Source organism: Sarcophilus harrisii, chromosome 5, assembly GCF_902635505.1.
Source record: "Sarcophilus harrisii chromosome 5, mSarHar1.11, whole genome shotgun sequence".
Taxonomy (NCBI): Eukaryota; Metazoa; Chordata; class Mammalia; order Dasyuromorphia; family Dasyuridae; genus Sarcophilus; species Sarcophilus harrisii.
Window position 1 is genome coordinate 222,761,943 of NC_045430.1, and position 17,623 is coordinate 222,779,565.

Sequence of the window (17,623 nt, forward strand, 5' to 3'; positions counted from 1 at the left end):
AGACTCAGAAAAATACCAAGATTTTTTTTCAGCACTTGGTTTTCTCCATGTCCAGTCATATTAGATGTCAAGTAGCAAATCATTTAGTGGAACCCAGGGAAGATCGTGCTTCAAGCAGAATAATTTAAGGCTTTTGTTTTGGGTTATGTCACTGTTGACATCAGCTGCTAAGATTCCAGGCTGGTATTGTTGTCCCAATACCTGTAATTATGAAATGTCTTAATGGAACTTTTCTATCACACTAATGCTATGATTTCCTTATCAACCTGATCTCCTAGTCCCCAATCCCAGAGGATTATCAATATTCCATAATCTGAAAATCCAGAGGTTCCCAGAGAAAATGCTAAAGAAATTTAACACGGCTTTCCATTTACCTTCTCTGTTGGAATCCAAGGGTTAATAGAAAAAAGTTGAGGATTATAATTTTGTTATGATTACTAGATCCTCAATGTAATAACTGAGATTTTCCCATCTTTTATAGCTATCTAAATTTGCTGACTCAGATTAATACATTTCTCAGTTTGGATTTATGGGGAACATGTAATTCATTCATAAATAGCAGAGTGATGAATGGAATAATCCTTTCAAGACCTGGCATGAACACTTTGAATGTGTGGTCATGTCTTTTAGTCACCCAATAGTTTTAATGTCCTTAATGGTTTTTCAGAAGCTCACAAATTCAATCTTTCTAGATCTATCTGAACATGGAGTAATGGTCTAGACCTGTCTGTCCAGTGGCTCAGCATATTATTCCTTTAAGAGGAGCTTTGAATAGGGTTAATCTGTAGAGAACTTGGTCTTTCTTTGAAAAACTGATCTTTTCTCCTCTCCAAATGTGATTTATAGTCTGAAGCTTCTTTCCCTGCTTCTGTGTTTCTCTTGTTGTGGACCAATTGGCCACCATGGAGCCAATATTATAATTATGAACAAGTTACTTAATCTTTTTAAATCCCAATGACCTCTTCTGTAAAATAAGGATAACATGACTCAGAAAATTTCACAAGGCTGCAATAAAGGCCAAAGGAAATAATGTATGTTTAACAATGGCTATTCTAAGTCACAAATGTGCAGACAGACTGGCATCCTATGGGCCTCTTAATATAAAAGAGTATGCACAATTAGACATTTCTGAATAATCCCTAGAAGCCCCACCCCCACTGTACGGATGGAGTGCTCTTTTGAAAGCATGTGAATATATCTAAATATTGTTTTCTAAGCAGGGTGAGCCTCCTACTTGAGAGAGACCACTTTGCCCTCTTCTGACCATGTGGCTGGAATGAATAGTTCTCTCTTGGATTTCCCTTGCTGGAAGGAATAGGGATCATCCTCTCCTTCCAGAGAAGGAGCCTTGTAGCCTAGGGTGCTTGCTCTTGCATGGAAACAGAAGCATATCCTTGTGTGAGCCTGAAACTGGATCTCAAAGTCCTGGCTGCCTCTTTTTGTATTTCTTTCCCTTAGCACACAAGACAGAACAGTGATCATGAGGGACAAACTTTTCAAACCTAGGGGCCACCTTGAAAGTGTTTGGGAGCTGGTGGGTTCCTCAGTCTGCTGCTCTGAAAAAGGTGCTCCCTAGTTATAACTTCTTAGAGAAGTCATTACGAATAGGAGATTATACCATATAGTGAGGCTGGCCAAAGGATCTAGTCCTTGAGTTAGGTGTTCAGATGGTTCTGTAGATCTAAGCTAAAAGTGAAACACCTATTTAGCTATGCCATTAAGTAGTTTATATTTAAAGCATTAACTTCTGGGGAAGAATATGCTAGAAATGTTGGATTATTGTTTTTGTTTATATATGTTTTTGTTTTAACCAATTCTTTTGGTTTTTTCTCTAAGAGTTTGATTATTTTGACCTTTTAGTCCTCAGCTATATTTCCAATATAATTTCTGCCTTCACTTGTACATCCCATATTGAGAGTTATTTGCAAACTTTAAAGTGTCACAACATCAATTATAATTATTATATCATAATATTCTTTAAAGTCTGACTCGAATGTCTCTTCAAAGTATGGAGATGACCTTGGTCAAAGATTATACCAGTGGAATACAAACTCTTACAGATGATTAACATTCCGGAAAATTTTCAAGATTTGTATTAGTATCAATCTCTTTCCAAGAGTCAATCTCATTAAACTTGAAGAAACATCACTAGTGTACTGGCCACTAGACATGAAGAAACTCATAAATAGCACAATAACTACTAAATTCTTTGGCCATGACAACGCATGAAATTAAAAATACAAAAAAAGTCCTAGTTCAGTACAGCTCTGACTTCTGCAATGTTGGAGATAGATGAAAAGACAGCATAAGGTGTAAGAATCACATGGTTTTTAGGCCATATATAATTATTAACTCTAGGTAATCTAAATGTCCAGTAATCAAGTGGACATACTTCTAAAAGAACTAAATTATATCAAGCTTGGTATTCTCACAACAAATAAAATCAGAAAACAAAAGTTGGGACAAAGAGAAAAAGTGACTCAAGTTTTGTTTGGTAAGGCAAATAAATGATTGACTTGATTTGCTCAAAGACAATAAGAAACAAATTCATGGGATATTTAGTCATTGGTCATGGGACATTTGTATTGCAGTGTCATTATGAACATCTTCAAAAAGACCACCATGAAGATAAGTAAGCATTCATATACTATCTGTTGCTAGGAGATGAAGATGAAAATTTTTTTCTTTAGATATATTCAATAAGACCCTCCAAATTAAATCAACATATACTTGAAAATTTGGTGACTTCAATAAAAAGATAGGAATAGAGGATTTTGGAAACTATCTCAAAACCAGTAAGAGAAAATGACCAAACTTACATAAATCTTACACCTTTATATCAAGTATATTTTCTTTAAGGGGCTGGGGCAGCTAGGTGGTACAGTAGATAAGTCCTGAAGTCAGGAGGACTTGAGTTCAAATTTGGTCTCAGACACTTAACACTTCCTGGCTGTGTGACCCTAGACAAGTCACTTAACCCTAATTGCCTCAGCAAAAAAAATAAAAAAATAAAAAAGTTAAGGGGCTCTGAATATAATGAGCTTCCATCACTATTATGAAAAATTAAATAGTTTCCTAGTTCTTCTTTCTCCATGTTGTATCAGTGCATACAAGTTTTACAATGTTTTCGAAGGTACTCTCTGATGAAGATATAAGGAGGAAATTGAAAACTTTCACAAAGAAAAATATTGTATAGCAGACCACAGTGACACAATTGACCAAAATATATGTAAAATTCAATATCTGTCTGTGTATGTTGTTCATGGACAGTAAGAAGCATTTGATGCTATAGAACAGAATGCCGTATTAAAGACTTTCCTCCAACCAATTGATAATTCTGTTAGATGACTGAAAATATGAGTAATTTTCACATCAGATACATATCTATATATACACATATTTTACACATACACATATGTATATGTATATAAATGAAAAGGGATTTAATTGAAACTTCAAACTAGACCTCTTTAAATAAGCTATTAAGGTTGCTCAAATGGAAAATTAATAAAAGAATAGATATTGGCATAGACCATCAGTATGCCAGAATGGGAATGTAAAATACCACTCTACAGAAAAATGTAAACTACCTTGAGTAAAGGTAAACAGCAAAAGAAGATCCAACTATCCATTGGGAAAACCTGCACATGACCTTGGGCCATTCTTGGCAACTTGCCTTCTTTATTCTATTTCTATATACCTGACCTGGCTTGGAATTGGTGTGAGCATCCATAAACACCATTTTGTATTCCTGCCTCCAAGGATGAAGTCTCATAGGTAAACTCCCTCAAAAATCTAATAAACCCTAATAAACCTACAAATATTTAAAATCAAGGAAGGTGGCCTTTCTTTCTTCAGTTCCTCAGTATTGTTTTGGAGGGTCTACATCCCTATAATTGGCATATCAGTGCAAAACACATCAATCCCCTTATATTTAGTCTTACAATTAATATCACTGGCAAGATAACTTGCCCCCTACAAATCTTGTGTCCTTACAACATCACTACTTCATAGGGAAGCTTAACTGATAAGAATCAGTCACCACAATAAAGTTACTAAAAGACCTTGGAAACCCTCTCAACTAATCAATTCCTTGCTAAATGGAGAGAAATAGAAAACAGGGATAACACTGTTTAAGAATATAGACAATTTGCAAAATGTTATAGAGAAGGATGGTGAAGGACGAGCATTATTGCTTCCTAAAGAGCAGTGGAAGAAAAAACAAATTTGCAAAAAGCTTTAGAGTCAATTAAGCCAAATGGATCTGAGGATATTTAAGAAATACATTAAAAATACATTAAGAAATACATGTGAAGAATATCGCAGCAAATGGATGCAAAATGAAAAAAAAATCTGTGATATATAATGAACAAAATCAAAAACAGAATAGAGCAGTTTCTAGTAGCATGACTATAAATAACACTCCTGTTAGCAGACATTGCTGTTTGCAGACTCACAACTTTCTGGGAGTAGTATTGAGAATTTTTTCTCAAAGAGATGCAGTGAAGAAATAAGGTCTTACAGAAGAAAAAGCAAAGAGAAGAGTAGAGAGATAAGACCTAATAAACAGAAGGACCATACAGGGATTACAAACAGGCCTCAAATCTATTGGAGAATTAAGGGATGTCTATTCCAAGTGTATAAAGATTTCTTCTGGTATAATGAGTAGATGAGAATAGTTTTTCCAATAACCATGAAGGTGACTGGGGCAGATATTGTGGAGCACTCAGAGCTTGGCCAGACATAAAAGACACTAAAGTTATCCACTGCATCCCAGGCCATCATTATTAGTTCTGCCACTGGTCTCTGGAAAAAAAAAAAAAAAAAAGAGTAGGGCTGATGACTTTGTGCAACTCTGCCTCACTTAAATCCAATACATGTCAAGATATCGCCATCCGTGATGTCATTTGTCCTATTATAAGCAAAGGACAGACAACTGGAGGTCACACAGTTTACAGTGATTGTTAAGATTTCTGAAAGAGAGGCTATCAAATAATTGAGAAAAAGTCTCACCACCACCAGTGTTGTTCCCCTTCCTCCAAGCAATATTATTAACCAAAAAAAAAAAAAAAAAAAAAAAAAATTGAGTAGAACCACTGTATATCTTGTGTATATCTTATTTGCATCTAGTTGTTTGCATGTGAGCTCCCCCCAAAAGTTCTTTATCTAAAGTATTTCATGTTGAATACTTTTTTTTTGATGGCATAATAGATTAGTATTCCCTTGACTAGGATTGAAACAGGGACATCCTATACTTTTCCCTTGAAAATTACTAGCTTTATTACTAATTGAGATACTTTATAATCTTTAGATCCCTAAGCATCACACTGAGCAACCTAAAAATATGAAAATTTAAAATTTTATTATTAATTTGGAATATAAAATTTATATTTACATATTTAGTCAAGATATTTAAGTGGTAATTCATAACAAAGTGTTCTTATGCTAATGTAAAACATTCCAATAGCTGTTCATTTGTGTGTTATTCTTTATGACTCAAATGGAATTTTCTTGGCAAAGAAAGTTTGTAGTTTGCCATCTCATTCTCCAGTTGATTAGGGCAAACAGGAGTTAAGGATTAAGGTCACACAACTAGTGACTGTCTGAGATTGGATTTTAACTCTGATCTTCCTGACTCCAGGACCAGAGCTCTACCTACAACCACCTAGATGCCTCCATTTAGTAATTAGAGCTAACCCAAAGTGGAATTGACTAAAGAGGTAAGTAGGTATCTCATTTAGGAGGCTTTGTAAGTAGAGGTTTAGTGGGAAATGTAGTATAAGGGTCTTCTGATAATGTGTGCATTAGCCTGGATGACCCCTGAGATCCCTTCCAATCTGAAGATTCTACATTATACCATACCTTAGCTGGAGCACTCTCAGCCACTTTTTGTCCAGGAATAAGAGAGAGCAGTTGAGTAACTGGAATTTTAGGTACAGATACCAGCCTTTTTTCACTTTTCATCAAAGATTTTTTTTTCCTTTTAATAGTTTTACAAGAATGTACTTTTTTCCCTTTAGTAGATAATTTATCCTTATTCCGAAGGATTGTCTGGGATGGTTTTTCTGTAATGTGATGATTTCAGTTTTTTATTATACATTTTTACCCTCTAAAAGAGCTAAGCTAGCAAGGATTCTCTTCTATCTTCTCTGTGCTTTAGAATTAAAATACATCTAGTATTAACTAAGAAAATATAAAAAAAGGCATTCTTATTTGAAACTGATGAGAACTCTTCAGTGTACTATCTAAGAGAATGCTAATTAAAAATTTTTGCCTTAGGATCCCTTAATTCACTGCTTTTTTAAATTGATACATGCTAAAAAAAAAAAAAAAAAAAGATAGTAATGAAATTGTGAAATTGGGAGCAAGCCATTCTTAAGTTAAATACTAATTATGTAAGTCACAGATAATTAGACATTTGCCCAATGAAGGGTTGAGATTAAAAACTGGGGAAGGTGGGAGGATCTTTCTCAATCCCCTTTTCAACACTGCAGTTTAGAAGGGAACCCCCATTCCACATGTCTCCAGAAGTTATAGCTTCTTAAGAGTCAGCTCCCAAGCTGAGTTTGTTTTTCCCAGAATCTGTTCTCTCTCCCCATGCTATTGTCTTCCCTTCACCCCTAGACACACTGTATTTCTAGAAATTCTACGCAGTCTTTGAGATAAAGAACATATCCAACCCTATTTTATACAAAAGTTGTCTTCCTGTCAGCCAAGAACCTTGCCTCATATTTTACTGAAAAAAAAAATTGAGGCCTTTCACTGAAAACTCTCTTCCCTCCTTTTGTCATATCATCTAAATACCCTTTATTTATCTCTTCCTTTACTCCTCCTCTCTTACCATGAAAAAGTGATTCTTCTCTTTACTAAGGAAAATTCTTCACCATGAACAAGTGGTCTCATTCCATCCTTAATCTCCAATAGATTGTTTTCTCTTTCATCCCCACTCAATTATCTACAATCTTTCTCTCCTGCTTACAGACATACTCATGTCTCCACCATCCTCAAACAAAATCCTCACTAAATCCATCTAATATTTCTCAGTGATAATCTCTCCTCCCTCCTGAAAAAGGCTGATTATTAGCTGTCTCTACTTCTCACTTTCTTAGCAGCTCTCTACAGTCTGGCTTCTAACCTTATATAACTGAAACCAAACTAATGATCTCTTGACTGCCAAATCTAATGGCTTTTTTTTTTTTTCAATTTTCATCCTTTTTGCTCTTTCTGCACCTTTTGACACTGTCAGTAACCCTCTTCTCTTTTCTTTACTTTTCTACCCTTTCTTTTTTCTCTAGATTTTTGTGACCTATTCATTTCTCAGTCTGCTTTGCTGAAGACTCATCTGTGTCCCAAGAGGTTCTCCTCCACTCTAGTTTTGGTGGTAGATAATGGTCTTTTGTAGGCAAATCTGGCTGCAGACTATGGGCAAATTTTAAAAATTCATCCTGTCTTTGTTAAACATAAACATATCTCCTAACATCTGCACTGATGTAATATTAAGCCAGATGATAATATCATAACAATATTTCTTTAAAATTAGAGAACTAAAGCTGTAAGTAATCAGTGAATAAACATTTTATTGAGCAACAAGTATGTGCCAAGCACTGTGCTAAGCAATAGACATATAAAGGTAAAAACCAGTCCCTGCATTTGAGGAGCTAACATTCTAACAGAAGAGACAATTTGCAAACAACAGGTATGTATAAATAAATTGTACATAGGATAAATTGAAAATAATCAACAGAAGAATTAAAGAAGATTAAGAAAAACTTCCTAACTTTTCCACTTGAGACCCCTTTTCACCAGAGAAATTTTTACATGACTTTGGATATATAAAATAGGTATACAAATCAAACATTGAAAACAAATCATAATTTTGCAATCCCACATTCCATTACATAATCCCATGTGGGGTCATAACCTACAGTTTAAGCAGCTTTGCTATAGAATATGAGATTTTAAAATGTATCCATGGTTATTCCAAGTTTGCTTACTTTAGTCCATCATCAACCTTGATGTAGGAGAGAGACCAGAGTGGAACAGAACCTCCTGGGACATAGGTGATAGAAGGTAAAAAGCCACAGAGCCCTTTCTGGCATCATAAAAATGGATTCAAGGACAAAGGGTAGAAAAGTAGATAATTAAGGGAAAGGATAAGAAAACAAAAGAAAAATTTATAAATCTGAATTAGATGAGAACTGGGATTTCTGCAATTGCTGATCAGGTTACCACTAGATCCTAAAGCTGTTGTTAACTGAGTTGCCCTGAAGCATCCACAATAAAACTGTTACATCTGGCATGACATATTGCTCCTATCTCTGCAATCCAGGCAGAGACATCCCTTTCCTTTCTTCTTTCGTCCCCTGCTTGTTAGGGATTTGGGGGTTTCAAGAAACTTAGATGGGTCCTTTCCTCACTCTGTATTCTACTTTGCTCCACACCAAGCTGGTCAATACTGGGTACCATGTGAAAAATTCCAGCCCACCCTTTCACCCAGCACCCAATGAAAAACAAAGTCTGTATAAAAAAAAATTCTCTTCCCAACCCCCAACTTTTCCTTGCTTCTGAACAGCCAGACCAGCTTATCCACACACCCATGCATACACACCTTCATAGTTCCAGCTTTTGCCTGATTTAGTATCTATAAACTCCATAGTCTTACAATCTTGGGTGATGAGAACCCCCAGTCACACATCATCCAAAGTCATTCTGTGTCAACTGGGCACTATCACAGTTACAGAATCCAGTAGCTAATTAGCTGACGATGTACTTTCCCATGCATCTTCCTAGTTATCTTTAAAAACCACCTCTCTAGCCAAATTGGGTATTTCTTTCAGAGTAAATGGTGGGTGAAATTGTAGGAGAATTGTCTTTTATGAGAAGCACCATCCCCTGCACCTGGCAACCAGTTCTTTCCTTTCTTAGGTCATGAATGTGTGTCTCTTGCTCCTGGTCTAAGAACCTGGATCTTGTGTACTAGGTTCCACTGAGAGTAGAATCTCCCTCTAGGGTATAGGTTCTGTATGTATCTGTGGGAGATTGGAGAGATTCTGAAACTGATCGGGGTTGATAAGCAGGATGGGAATTATCCACAAGCTAAAACTTTTTTCATACTTTTTCTGAAATGTCATGACTTATGATCTAGGCATATCTATAAGTGTAATTATTTTACTACAGAAGAGAAAGAGAGCCTGTTAAAGAAGTCTTCATTCTCAAGAATTTTCCCAATAATCCCTCCCATTCACCAAATTGCACAATCCCTAATCCAACCTCCTCAAAACTTTCATAATTACTATTTTTACAGTACATTTAAAATTGTTCATGCTAATAGGAAGCAATGTTGTAGAAATTCATTAAAAACAAAAATAAGAAAATATTCTTTGTGTTTAGTTTGGCTCTGAGTAAAGGGATAGGGGAAAGAAGAATATTATCAGGGGATATTTAGGTAGTATAAAACCAAAAAAGTTCAATAAAATTTTCTTTAAAAAGTAAAGTGATACCATTTGAGAAGAAAAAATTTAGCAGCACCAATACAAGATGAGGACCATTTAATTGCAACTAACTACATACTAGTACATCAGAAAAAAATTCCTAATCTTAATGAAAAAGATAAAGGACATAATTAGGCTCTCTTTTTACAATATATGCCTATGACAAATGAATTCTCAGTCTCCAAATGAGATATTTAAATAAAAGTAAAAATTGTAAGATGCATTTAATAGTTTTCCCATTATACTCAGAATTGGTTAGATTTTTTTTTTCTGAACTGTTGTGTTCAGGTTTGGATAATTTATTAACAGCAAAAAAAGATGATTAAAATAACTGGCATTATTTAATCTATCTTTAAAATATTGAAGAGCTACTTAGAATTTTTAACTCTGTACTTAAATTCGTATATCAGAGCTTATGACAGCTATAAATAGCTCTTCTGACAATGGACTAATAAGAGGTCAAATTATAACAAGGAAAATATGCTAGGCATAAGGAGAATTTCCTAATAGTGAGAACTGTTACATATTCAAATGGATTATTCAAGAGAGACAGTGGAATCTCCTCTAGAATTTTCAAAAGCAAAATAGATTTTTCACTTGTAGAAAGTGATCTTTGCCAAAGGTAGAAAATTTCTAAAGTTGCCTTGTCATCCTATTACTACATAAGCTTCTAAGTCCTTTCTAACCCAAGAACCCATATAAAGATGGGCTTCATGTGGAAGCTATGTGAAAGTATAAGTAGAATTTGAACATTTGTCCAGCACCAGATATGTCTAAGATGTATACTAAATTTCATAGTTATCAAATATCTTTTTATAAATACCTCCCTTTTAAAAGAAAAAAAATTATATGTAACCACTAGTGATAGAAATCCAACAAAGTGATGCCTCCTGTTGGCCATGAAGACCATCTCTAAGGCATGAAAGGGTCAGGACCTGCAACCACGTTCATACCAATGAACTCTTGAAGTAGTAAAGTGATGAAATACTTTGTCACATACAACCTTTGACTGTTAAAAATCAACTTGTTTGTTTAAATCTCTGCCAATAAGTCATACACTATAATCAAATAAATTGCTAAATGTTGTAAAGCTTAAACAATTTTACTTTATTGTACAGCAACACCATGCATCTTTGAGGTGGGGTTCTCCTTACTTCATTCCCTTCCACTCTCTGCAGGTTTGGAAGACTTTCCAAAATATTTCAGAAATTCTATTAGGATCTAAGGAGTAACCCAAAATGAATTTTGATGAATAATAAATACTGTGTCACTGTGCTTAAATTTTCTGAAATTTTATCTTATTTAATAATATTCAATTCCTTTTTTTCAAGGGTCAAAAATTAGTGCTACCTAGAAATTCTGAAATAATCTGCTTGAATTTGATTAATAGACATAAATTTAAGAAAACATTACAAGGACAATCTATTCATGAAATGCTGTGGTTCCTGTTATACCTTGTATCCTTCACTCTGCCTCTTACCCTGCACCTTCATGCATTATAACTTTCTCCCATATGCTCCTATCTCATCACTTTTAATATCCAGTTGTGATGTAAAAATTCTACAAAAATTTATGAGTGCTGGTAATAGCAGTAACTTACACTCATCAACCTTTTTTACCATACTAACTCCACATGAAAACATTTTCAAGCCCTCATAAAATGAATGAAGATACCTATTCAATGTAATCTCAAAACAACTTTACAGTGATTTGTAATGATTTCATGATGAAATTCAGGAAAATGATTATGTTGAGGCCATTTTTACGTGAGCATAATTCATAGAGCATTTAAAAACATTTTTAAAATAGTTACTGTATTACAGGTTTTGCCAATTCCTATTACCAGGGAGCCACGAAACATGAAAGAAGGATGCCTAACAAATTCAATAGTATTAATTTTTTTTGATCTTTAAGTATTTTGTGTATGGTAACTTGTTTATATTATTTATGATAACAGCTTATTTTTCAAAATACATGCTAAGATAGTTTTTAGCATACATCCTTGCAAAATCTTGTGTTCCAAATTTTTCTCTCCCCTTTCATCCACCTTCCCCTAGACAGCAAGTAATCCCATATAGGTTAAATGTGAAATTTTTCTAAACATATTTCTACATTTATCAGGTTGCACAAGAAAAATCAGATCAAAAGGGAAAAAATAAGAAAAAAACAAGCAAGGTAAAAATACTATGTTGTGATCCACATTCAATCTTCATAGTCCTCTGGATGCAGATGGCTTTCCTCATCACAAATCTATTGGAACTCTCTTGAATCACATCATTGTTGAAAAGAGCCTTGTCCATCACAGTTGATCATCACATAATCTTGCTGTTGCTGTGTACAATGTTCTCTCGGTTCTATTCACATAGCATCAGTTCCTATAAGTCTCTTCAGGCCTTTCTCAAATCATCCTGTTGATCCTTTCAGAATATTTTATAACATACATATACTCTAACTTATTCTGCCATTCTCCAACTGATGGGCATCCATTCAGTTTCCAGTTTCTTGACACTACAAAAAGGGCTGCTACAAACATTTTTGCACATTTTATGATCTCTTTGGGATACAAGTCCAGTAGAGACACTGCTAGATCAAGGGTCATGCAGAGTTTGATAGCCCTTTGGCCATAGTTCCATATTGCTCTCCAGAATGGTTGGATCAGTTCACAACTCCACCAACAATGTATTAGTGTCCCAGTTTTCCCACATCCCCTCCAACATTTGTCATTATCTTTTCCTGTCACCTTCCTCTCATCAACTGAGAGGTGTAAAGTGTTGCCTCAGAATTGCTTTAATTTGCATTTCTTTGATCAATAGTGATTTAGAGCATTTTTCATATGATTAGAAATGGCTTTAATTTCTTCAACCTGAAAATTGTCTATTCTTATCCTTTGGCCATTTATCAAATGGGGAATGACTTGTATTTTATAAATTTGAGTCAATTCTCTATATATTTTAGAAATGAGGCCTTTATCAGAAACACTGCATGTAAAAATTTCCCCCAGCTTTCTGCTTCCCTTCTAATCTTGGCTACATTCATTTTGTGTCTAAAAACTTTTAAATATAATCAAAATTATCCATTTTGCATTTCATAATATTCTTATTTGGCCATAAATTTCTTCCTTCTCCACATATCTGAGAGGTACCCCTTATTGTCCTAATTTGCTTATAGTATCACCCTTTATTGTTTAAATTATGAACTCGATTTTGAATTTATCTTGATATAGGGCATTAGGTGTTGGGCAATACCTAGATTCTGCCATACTATTTTCCAATTTCCCCAGCAATTTTTGTCAAATAGTGAGTTCTTACGCCAGAAGCTGGGGTCTTTGAGTTTATCAAACACTAAATTACTGTAGTTATTGACTATTTTGTCTTATGAACCTAACCTATTCCACTGACCTACTACTTTTTTTGTTAGTCAGTACCAAATGGTTTTGATGATTGCTGCTTTATAAAATATAGGTCTGGTACAGCTAAGCCAGTAGTGTTAATTCTCGCTGTTAAAATTGCATCTCTAAAAAAGAACTCCATTTTGCTCTGAAATGTTACAATCCCATCCTTATGGAAATTTTGTGTATGTTTTATAGAAAAATACTAAGTGTTAAAGCAAATCATATCAATTGCTTGTGGATTGATTGGGGCATCAAAGGATGGATGCTACCTGTGTTCCAGGGGAAACTCTGTGGGTTTGCATTCCCAATACCACAACTCCCAAGCCACCCAACAGTTTATCTTTCCACTTATTCATTTTAAGGTTGGTATAGAATACAAGGCAATAAAAAAGGAAACGACAAGAAAATGTACTCACAAAATAAGCTTCATTAGGATGAATAAATAAATACAAGTCTTATTTTTCTTGAGATCAGAATAGCATATTATATATTAAAATACAAATAACCCTTAAGGCATTGAGTAGAGCATTTTTAAAATTCTGACCATGATCAGCAGAATGATGATCATTTAATCTTCATCAAACCTAATTAGATTAGTAATTTGGAATTTTTTAAGATGTATATTATGCATGGAAATAAATATCTAGTATTTTTTGTTTTCCTGACATTTTACCCACCCTTTTAGTAATTATAAAGCTAAAAATCTCATCTCCAAAGATAATGTATAAAAATTGAAGATACATCAATGCTTACTTATCCAAGTAAACAGCTGGAAGCACTGACATAGAGGATATTTGTGGAATGACAAAACTCTCAGTGGCAAGATTTTCTAAAAATTTGATATAGTCAGCTCAGTTACTTAAAATGTAAGATGTACAAGATTTTATAGGTTCACAAACTAGTAGACATCTGCTAAGCAATATTTACTCACCAATGAAGAGGAAGGATATAAATGAAAGGGCTGAAGTGTTCAGCTGCATTGGGGAAGAAGGAAAAAAGTAAGATTATGAGGTGTTTGGTGGGGAAGGAAGAGAATGCCTATGAGAGTCTGTGCATCTTGGGAAGTAAAGTTTGAAAATAAGTAAAAGACAAAAATTAACAGAATATTGTTATTGAATGGAAGACTATAAGAAGACCTGGGTATAAGGAGAATATAAATAAATAGCAAAATGCACTGGAGAGATTACACACATCAGTGAGATCTTTAATCCAAGTTATTCTGCTTGCCAGGCAGTTCAAAGAGAAGCTTTGAATCCATTTGAATTCTCCAATTTCTTTTTAAAATTCAGTTTTTATAATGACCACTATACTTCAGTTTTAGTAAAAAGCCAAGAAGCTTCTTCTCTTCAACATTATTTTTTAAGTTTAGCTATTTTTTAAATCTTCATATCTTTGCCTTCTCTGATTGTTCTCTCCCAAGTGATAAGTAATGGTAGTTCAGAACATTTTAAAGTTGTAATTCGAATAAATCCTGCTATCCTTTATGTTTGATAAGGCAATTTAGAAGTATATATGAGGGGAAGAATGAGAAGAGTAATAAAAATTTTTTTTTACCTTTCTTCTGCTTTTTTGGTATTTGTGTCCTGCAAAAAACACAATAAGCTAGAGTGAATTTTAGAAATATACATGATAAAAATAAAATATTTATATCAGCTCACTTATACTACAACTGATAACACTACCCAATTATCATAGGCTAATAAATATAACTTAATTATAGAATTTTAAAATTTAAAGAGCTCCTAAAGAAAATCTCATCTATCCTACTGATTATTTCCAGGCCAGAATAATTTTCTGCACACCACACTACTGTGTGATGAATGAATATGACAGATGTTCTCAGATTCTCCTATTGGATAATCCTAGTTATGTTAGGCATCCTTTGGAAACCATTCAGACCACAAAAAATGCCATTTAGTAAAAGTACTCTATCCATGTGTTGTTGACTTTTAATTATTACTTATGGTAAATCTTCAAACTTTCTCTGAGATGACTCTCAGAACACTAATTTTTAACTACATTTTCTTAACTTCTCTCTTGATTCTTACCCTGTAGGAACCAAAAAGGAAAATTTTGAATCCTCTTTACAAATCCTACTTCAGCCACCAAGAAAATCTCAAAAATCCTATTGTTCCACCTCTCTCTTACTCTACTAAATTTGTTCACCTTCATCACAATCTCTGATTCTTTGAATCCTCCCTTACTGACTCAGTCCATCATTCAGTGATCATACAATATGGCCACTGAGGTCAGCCTTCAAGCTATGATGTTGTGTATGATAAACTGTCTTGCAATGATTCATTGGAATTAGGGAGAAATTGGTTTGAGAGTTTTTCTCCTTTAATATAGCCTTTCTGCTAATATTTTATTTCTTAAATTAATTATCATGTATTGAAAGGTATAAGGAATACTCACCATAAGCTAGGATGAAGTCTCTGATGGAGAGGCCCAAGTCTCTATCCCACTAACTACTATGAGTGTCTCTACTATTTGCTCTAAATATCTTGACTTCTGAGGTATCTCTTACTGAAAATGACAGGCCTCATTACCAAGATTCTTAACGGAACAAGATGGGCAAGTACAAGGATAGGGAGAAAACATGAAAGTTTTTCTCCCAACCCACACCTCAGTATTATTGATGGTCCTATGTCTGAGGGTATCTGCTTTCTTAAAATACCTTTTAAAAAGGCTCTTGCCAATTATTTATTCTTTTAAAAACTGTTTATTTATACCCTTTGACCATTTATCAATTCGGGAAAGATGTAATGTCTGGACTAGCTTTATGGAGGTCCTCCAGAAGGGCCTTGGTCTTAGCAGGATAGACATCATGAGAATGGACAAGAATAGAGTCCAAAGTCTTTAGTATCTCTTACACAGTCTGTGTCTGTCATAGTCTGACCCAGTCTCCTCCATCAGTCTGACAGTCTCAACCAGTCTCCCTCTGAGCCTGACTTTGTCCCCAGTTTAAATACCCTATTATAATTACATCATTACAGTATACTGAATATGTGTGAACTAGAGAACCATTATCTCATCAATTCCACTGAGTTAACACCTTGTTTCAAGTATACTTCTCCAGAGTTCTTGTTCTCTACAGAAAGACCCATTTTTTATCAGTTAGACACAATTCCCTTTTACTAGTTTCTTTCTTTTCTTCTAATTTTGACATGTTCTATTTATTTATTGATCTAGGATCAAATATTATTTCATTTTTATCTCATTCTCTTAATTTTTGTATAATTCCATTTTATATAATTATTAATACAATGGCTCATACATATAATAGGTAAATATATAGTTCACATTTAAGAATATTTTATTAATGTTATAAAAAAGTTGGAAGACTCCTGGTTTAGAGATTCACTTGAGATCAGGGAACTCATAGTTCTTAAATGATTTCATTGGCCTGTAGATATTTAAAATTTGAAATTCTCACAGGAAAACAGGCAGTAGTAAGGATAAAATTAGGAACATAAAGATAAAACAGAATAATTAAGAATAAAGTATACAGTAATACGAAAACACAGTTTTTCCTGTACCTGCGGTGTTTTTGTTGGTTTTGGTTTTTTATCTTTTTTTGACTCTTCTTTCCCTTTTTTACCTTTCTTGAGTTTTTTAGAACTTATGCTTTCATTATCTTGTGTACTGCTTTTTTGAATATAGGCATTTGATTGTTCAAGTTCTTTCTTAGTTTTTTCAAGTTCCTGTTCAAAAATAGTTAACAATTATTAGCCAAGTTTTTTGTTCAGTTCTTCCACTCTATCTAAGACGTGTCTCAATCTCATCATGCCCATCCACTTCAAACTTGGATTTTAGAAGTTCACATTTGCCTTGAAAACACGGTCATTTTCTATGAGCTATCTGAAAATACTTTTTTATTTAACTATCAAAAATGTAAAAATAAAAACAAAGAGAAAGAAGTTCATAAATTGGTTCCTAGGGCTTGTTCCCTACCAGCATTAATAAGAATGATTTGCAACAATGCAGTTGATTAATTTGCCAAGGTTATCTTAACCAAGGAATATTTAGGGTAGCAGATATGAATCTTTTGCTTCTATCATCAATACAATTGACATGTTCCCGAAGTAAATGAGCATTTGTTTATTACTAGGCCTACAAATAATTCCAATGAATTATGAAAGAGAAAAGATTTGCACCAGAAAAAGTGAGCTCAATTCTATCAAGATAGAAAGGAAAAGTAATATGGAAAATTAACTGATATTGGGGAGAGGGAGAAGGAGAGAGAGGGAAGAGAAGAGAGAGAGAGAGAGAAAGAGAGAGAGAGAGAGAGAGAGAAATGCAATTTTCAAAAATATAGTCATTAAGAAATAGAATAAGATCTTTCTGTCTGGGGCAAAAGATATGCCAATTAAAATCACTTTATAGACAATTTGCACACTGTATTAAAGTCCTTTACCTCTAAAGCATCTTTCAATTGTTCCTGAAGAAATGCCTTCTCATTTTCCAGAGAAATTACTACTTTCTATAAAATAATAAGAAAATATTTATTTTATTTTTCTTCTGTATGCTCATACTTACTTTAGAATGCTTAAAAACATTATTTTTCTTATTTTTAGATATGAGAAAATTTTAATTATCCTATTGTTCTTTAATTGACCATTTTATTTTTTTAATTCATTAAAAATATCATAATTACTATATTTTAAAGCTAAAATAAGAATTATAGTCCTTAACTATTACAGAAAGTTTTGGTGACATGACTTAATTGTAATAATGTTGA

The 17,623-nt window shown here is 33.8% G+C and overlaps 2 protein-coding genes across 11 annotated transcripts in view; both read right to left on the minus strand.

Annotated features, from left to right (window-relative positions):
* The window catches only part of LOC100914224, a 42,130-nt gene extending 32,790 nt beyond the window's left edge, over positions 1 to 9,340 (minus strand). For 2 of the 9 annotated variants that reach the window (XM_031939727.1, XM_031939728.1), the window contains exons 1-2: positions 8,609 to 9,340; positions 5,863 to 6,065 (exon numbers count right to left, since the gene is read on the minus strand). In XM_031939727.1, coding sequence (XP_031795587.1) covers positions 5,863 to 6,065; positions 8,609 to 8,654 — 249 coding nt within the window. In that variant the 5' untranslated portion in view covers positions 8,655 to 9,340. The remainder of the gene's footprint in view (positions 1 to 5,862; positions 6,066 to 8,608) is intronic. The other 7 variants (XR_004229765.1, XM_031939730.1, XM_031939731.1 and 4 more) reach the window with 7 other exon arrangements.
* Positions 9,341 to 10,645: 1,305 nt separating this feature from the next.
* Positions 10,646 to 17,623, minus strand: part of CCDC7 (coiled-coil domain containing 7) — a 95,797-nt gene continuing 88,819 nt past the window's right edge. The window contains exons 15-19 of one of the 2 annotated variants that reach the window (XM_003771835.4): positions 17,300 to 17,365; positions 16,422 to 16,586; positions 14,437 to 14,465; positions 13,814 to 13,856; positions 10,646 to 10,712 (exon numbers count right to left, since the gene is read on the minus strand). In XM_003771835.4, coding sequence (XP_003771883.2) covers positions 13,853 to 13,856; positions 14,437 to 14,465; positions 16,422 to 16,586; positions 17,300 to 17,365 — 264 coding nt within the window. In that variant the 3' untranslated portion in view covers positions 10,646 to 10,712; positions 13,814 to 13,852. Of the gene's footprint in view, positions 10,713 to 13,813; positions 13,857 to 14,436; positions 14,466 to 16,421; positions 16,587 to 17,299; positions 17,366 to 17,623 lie in introns of those variants that run through there. The other variant, XR_004229764.1, reaches the window with a different exon arrangement.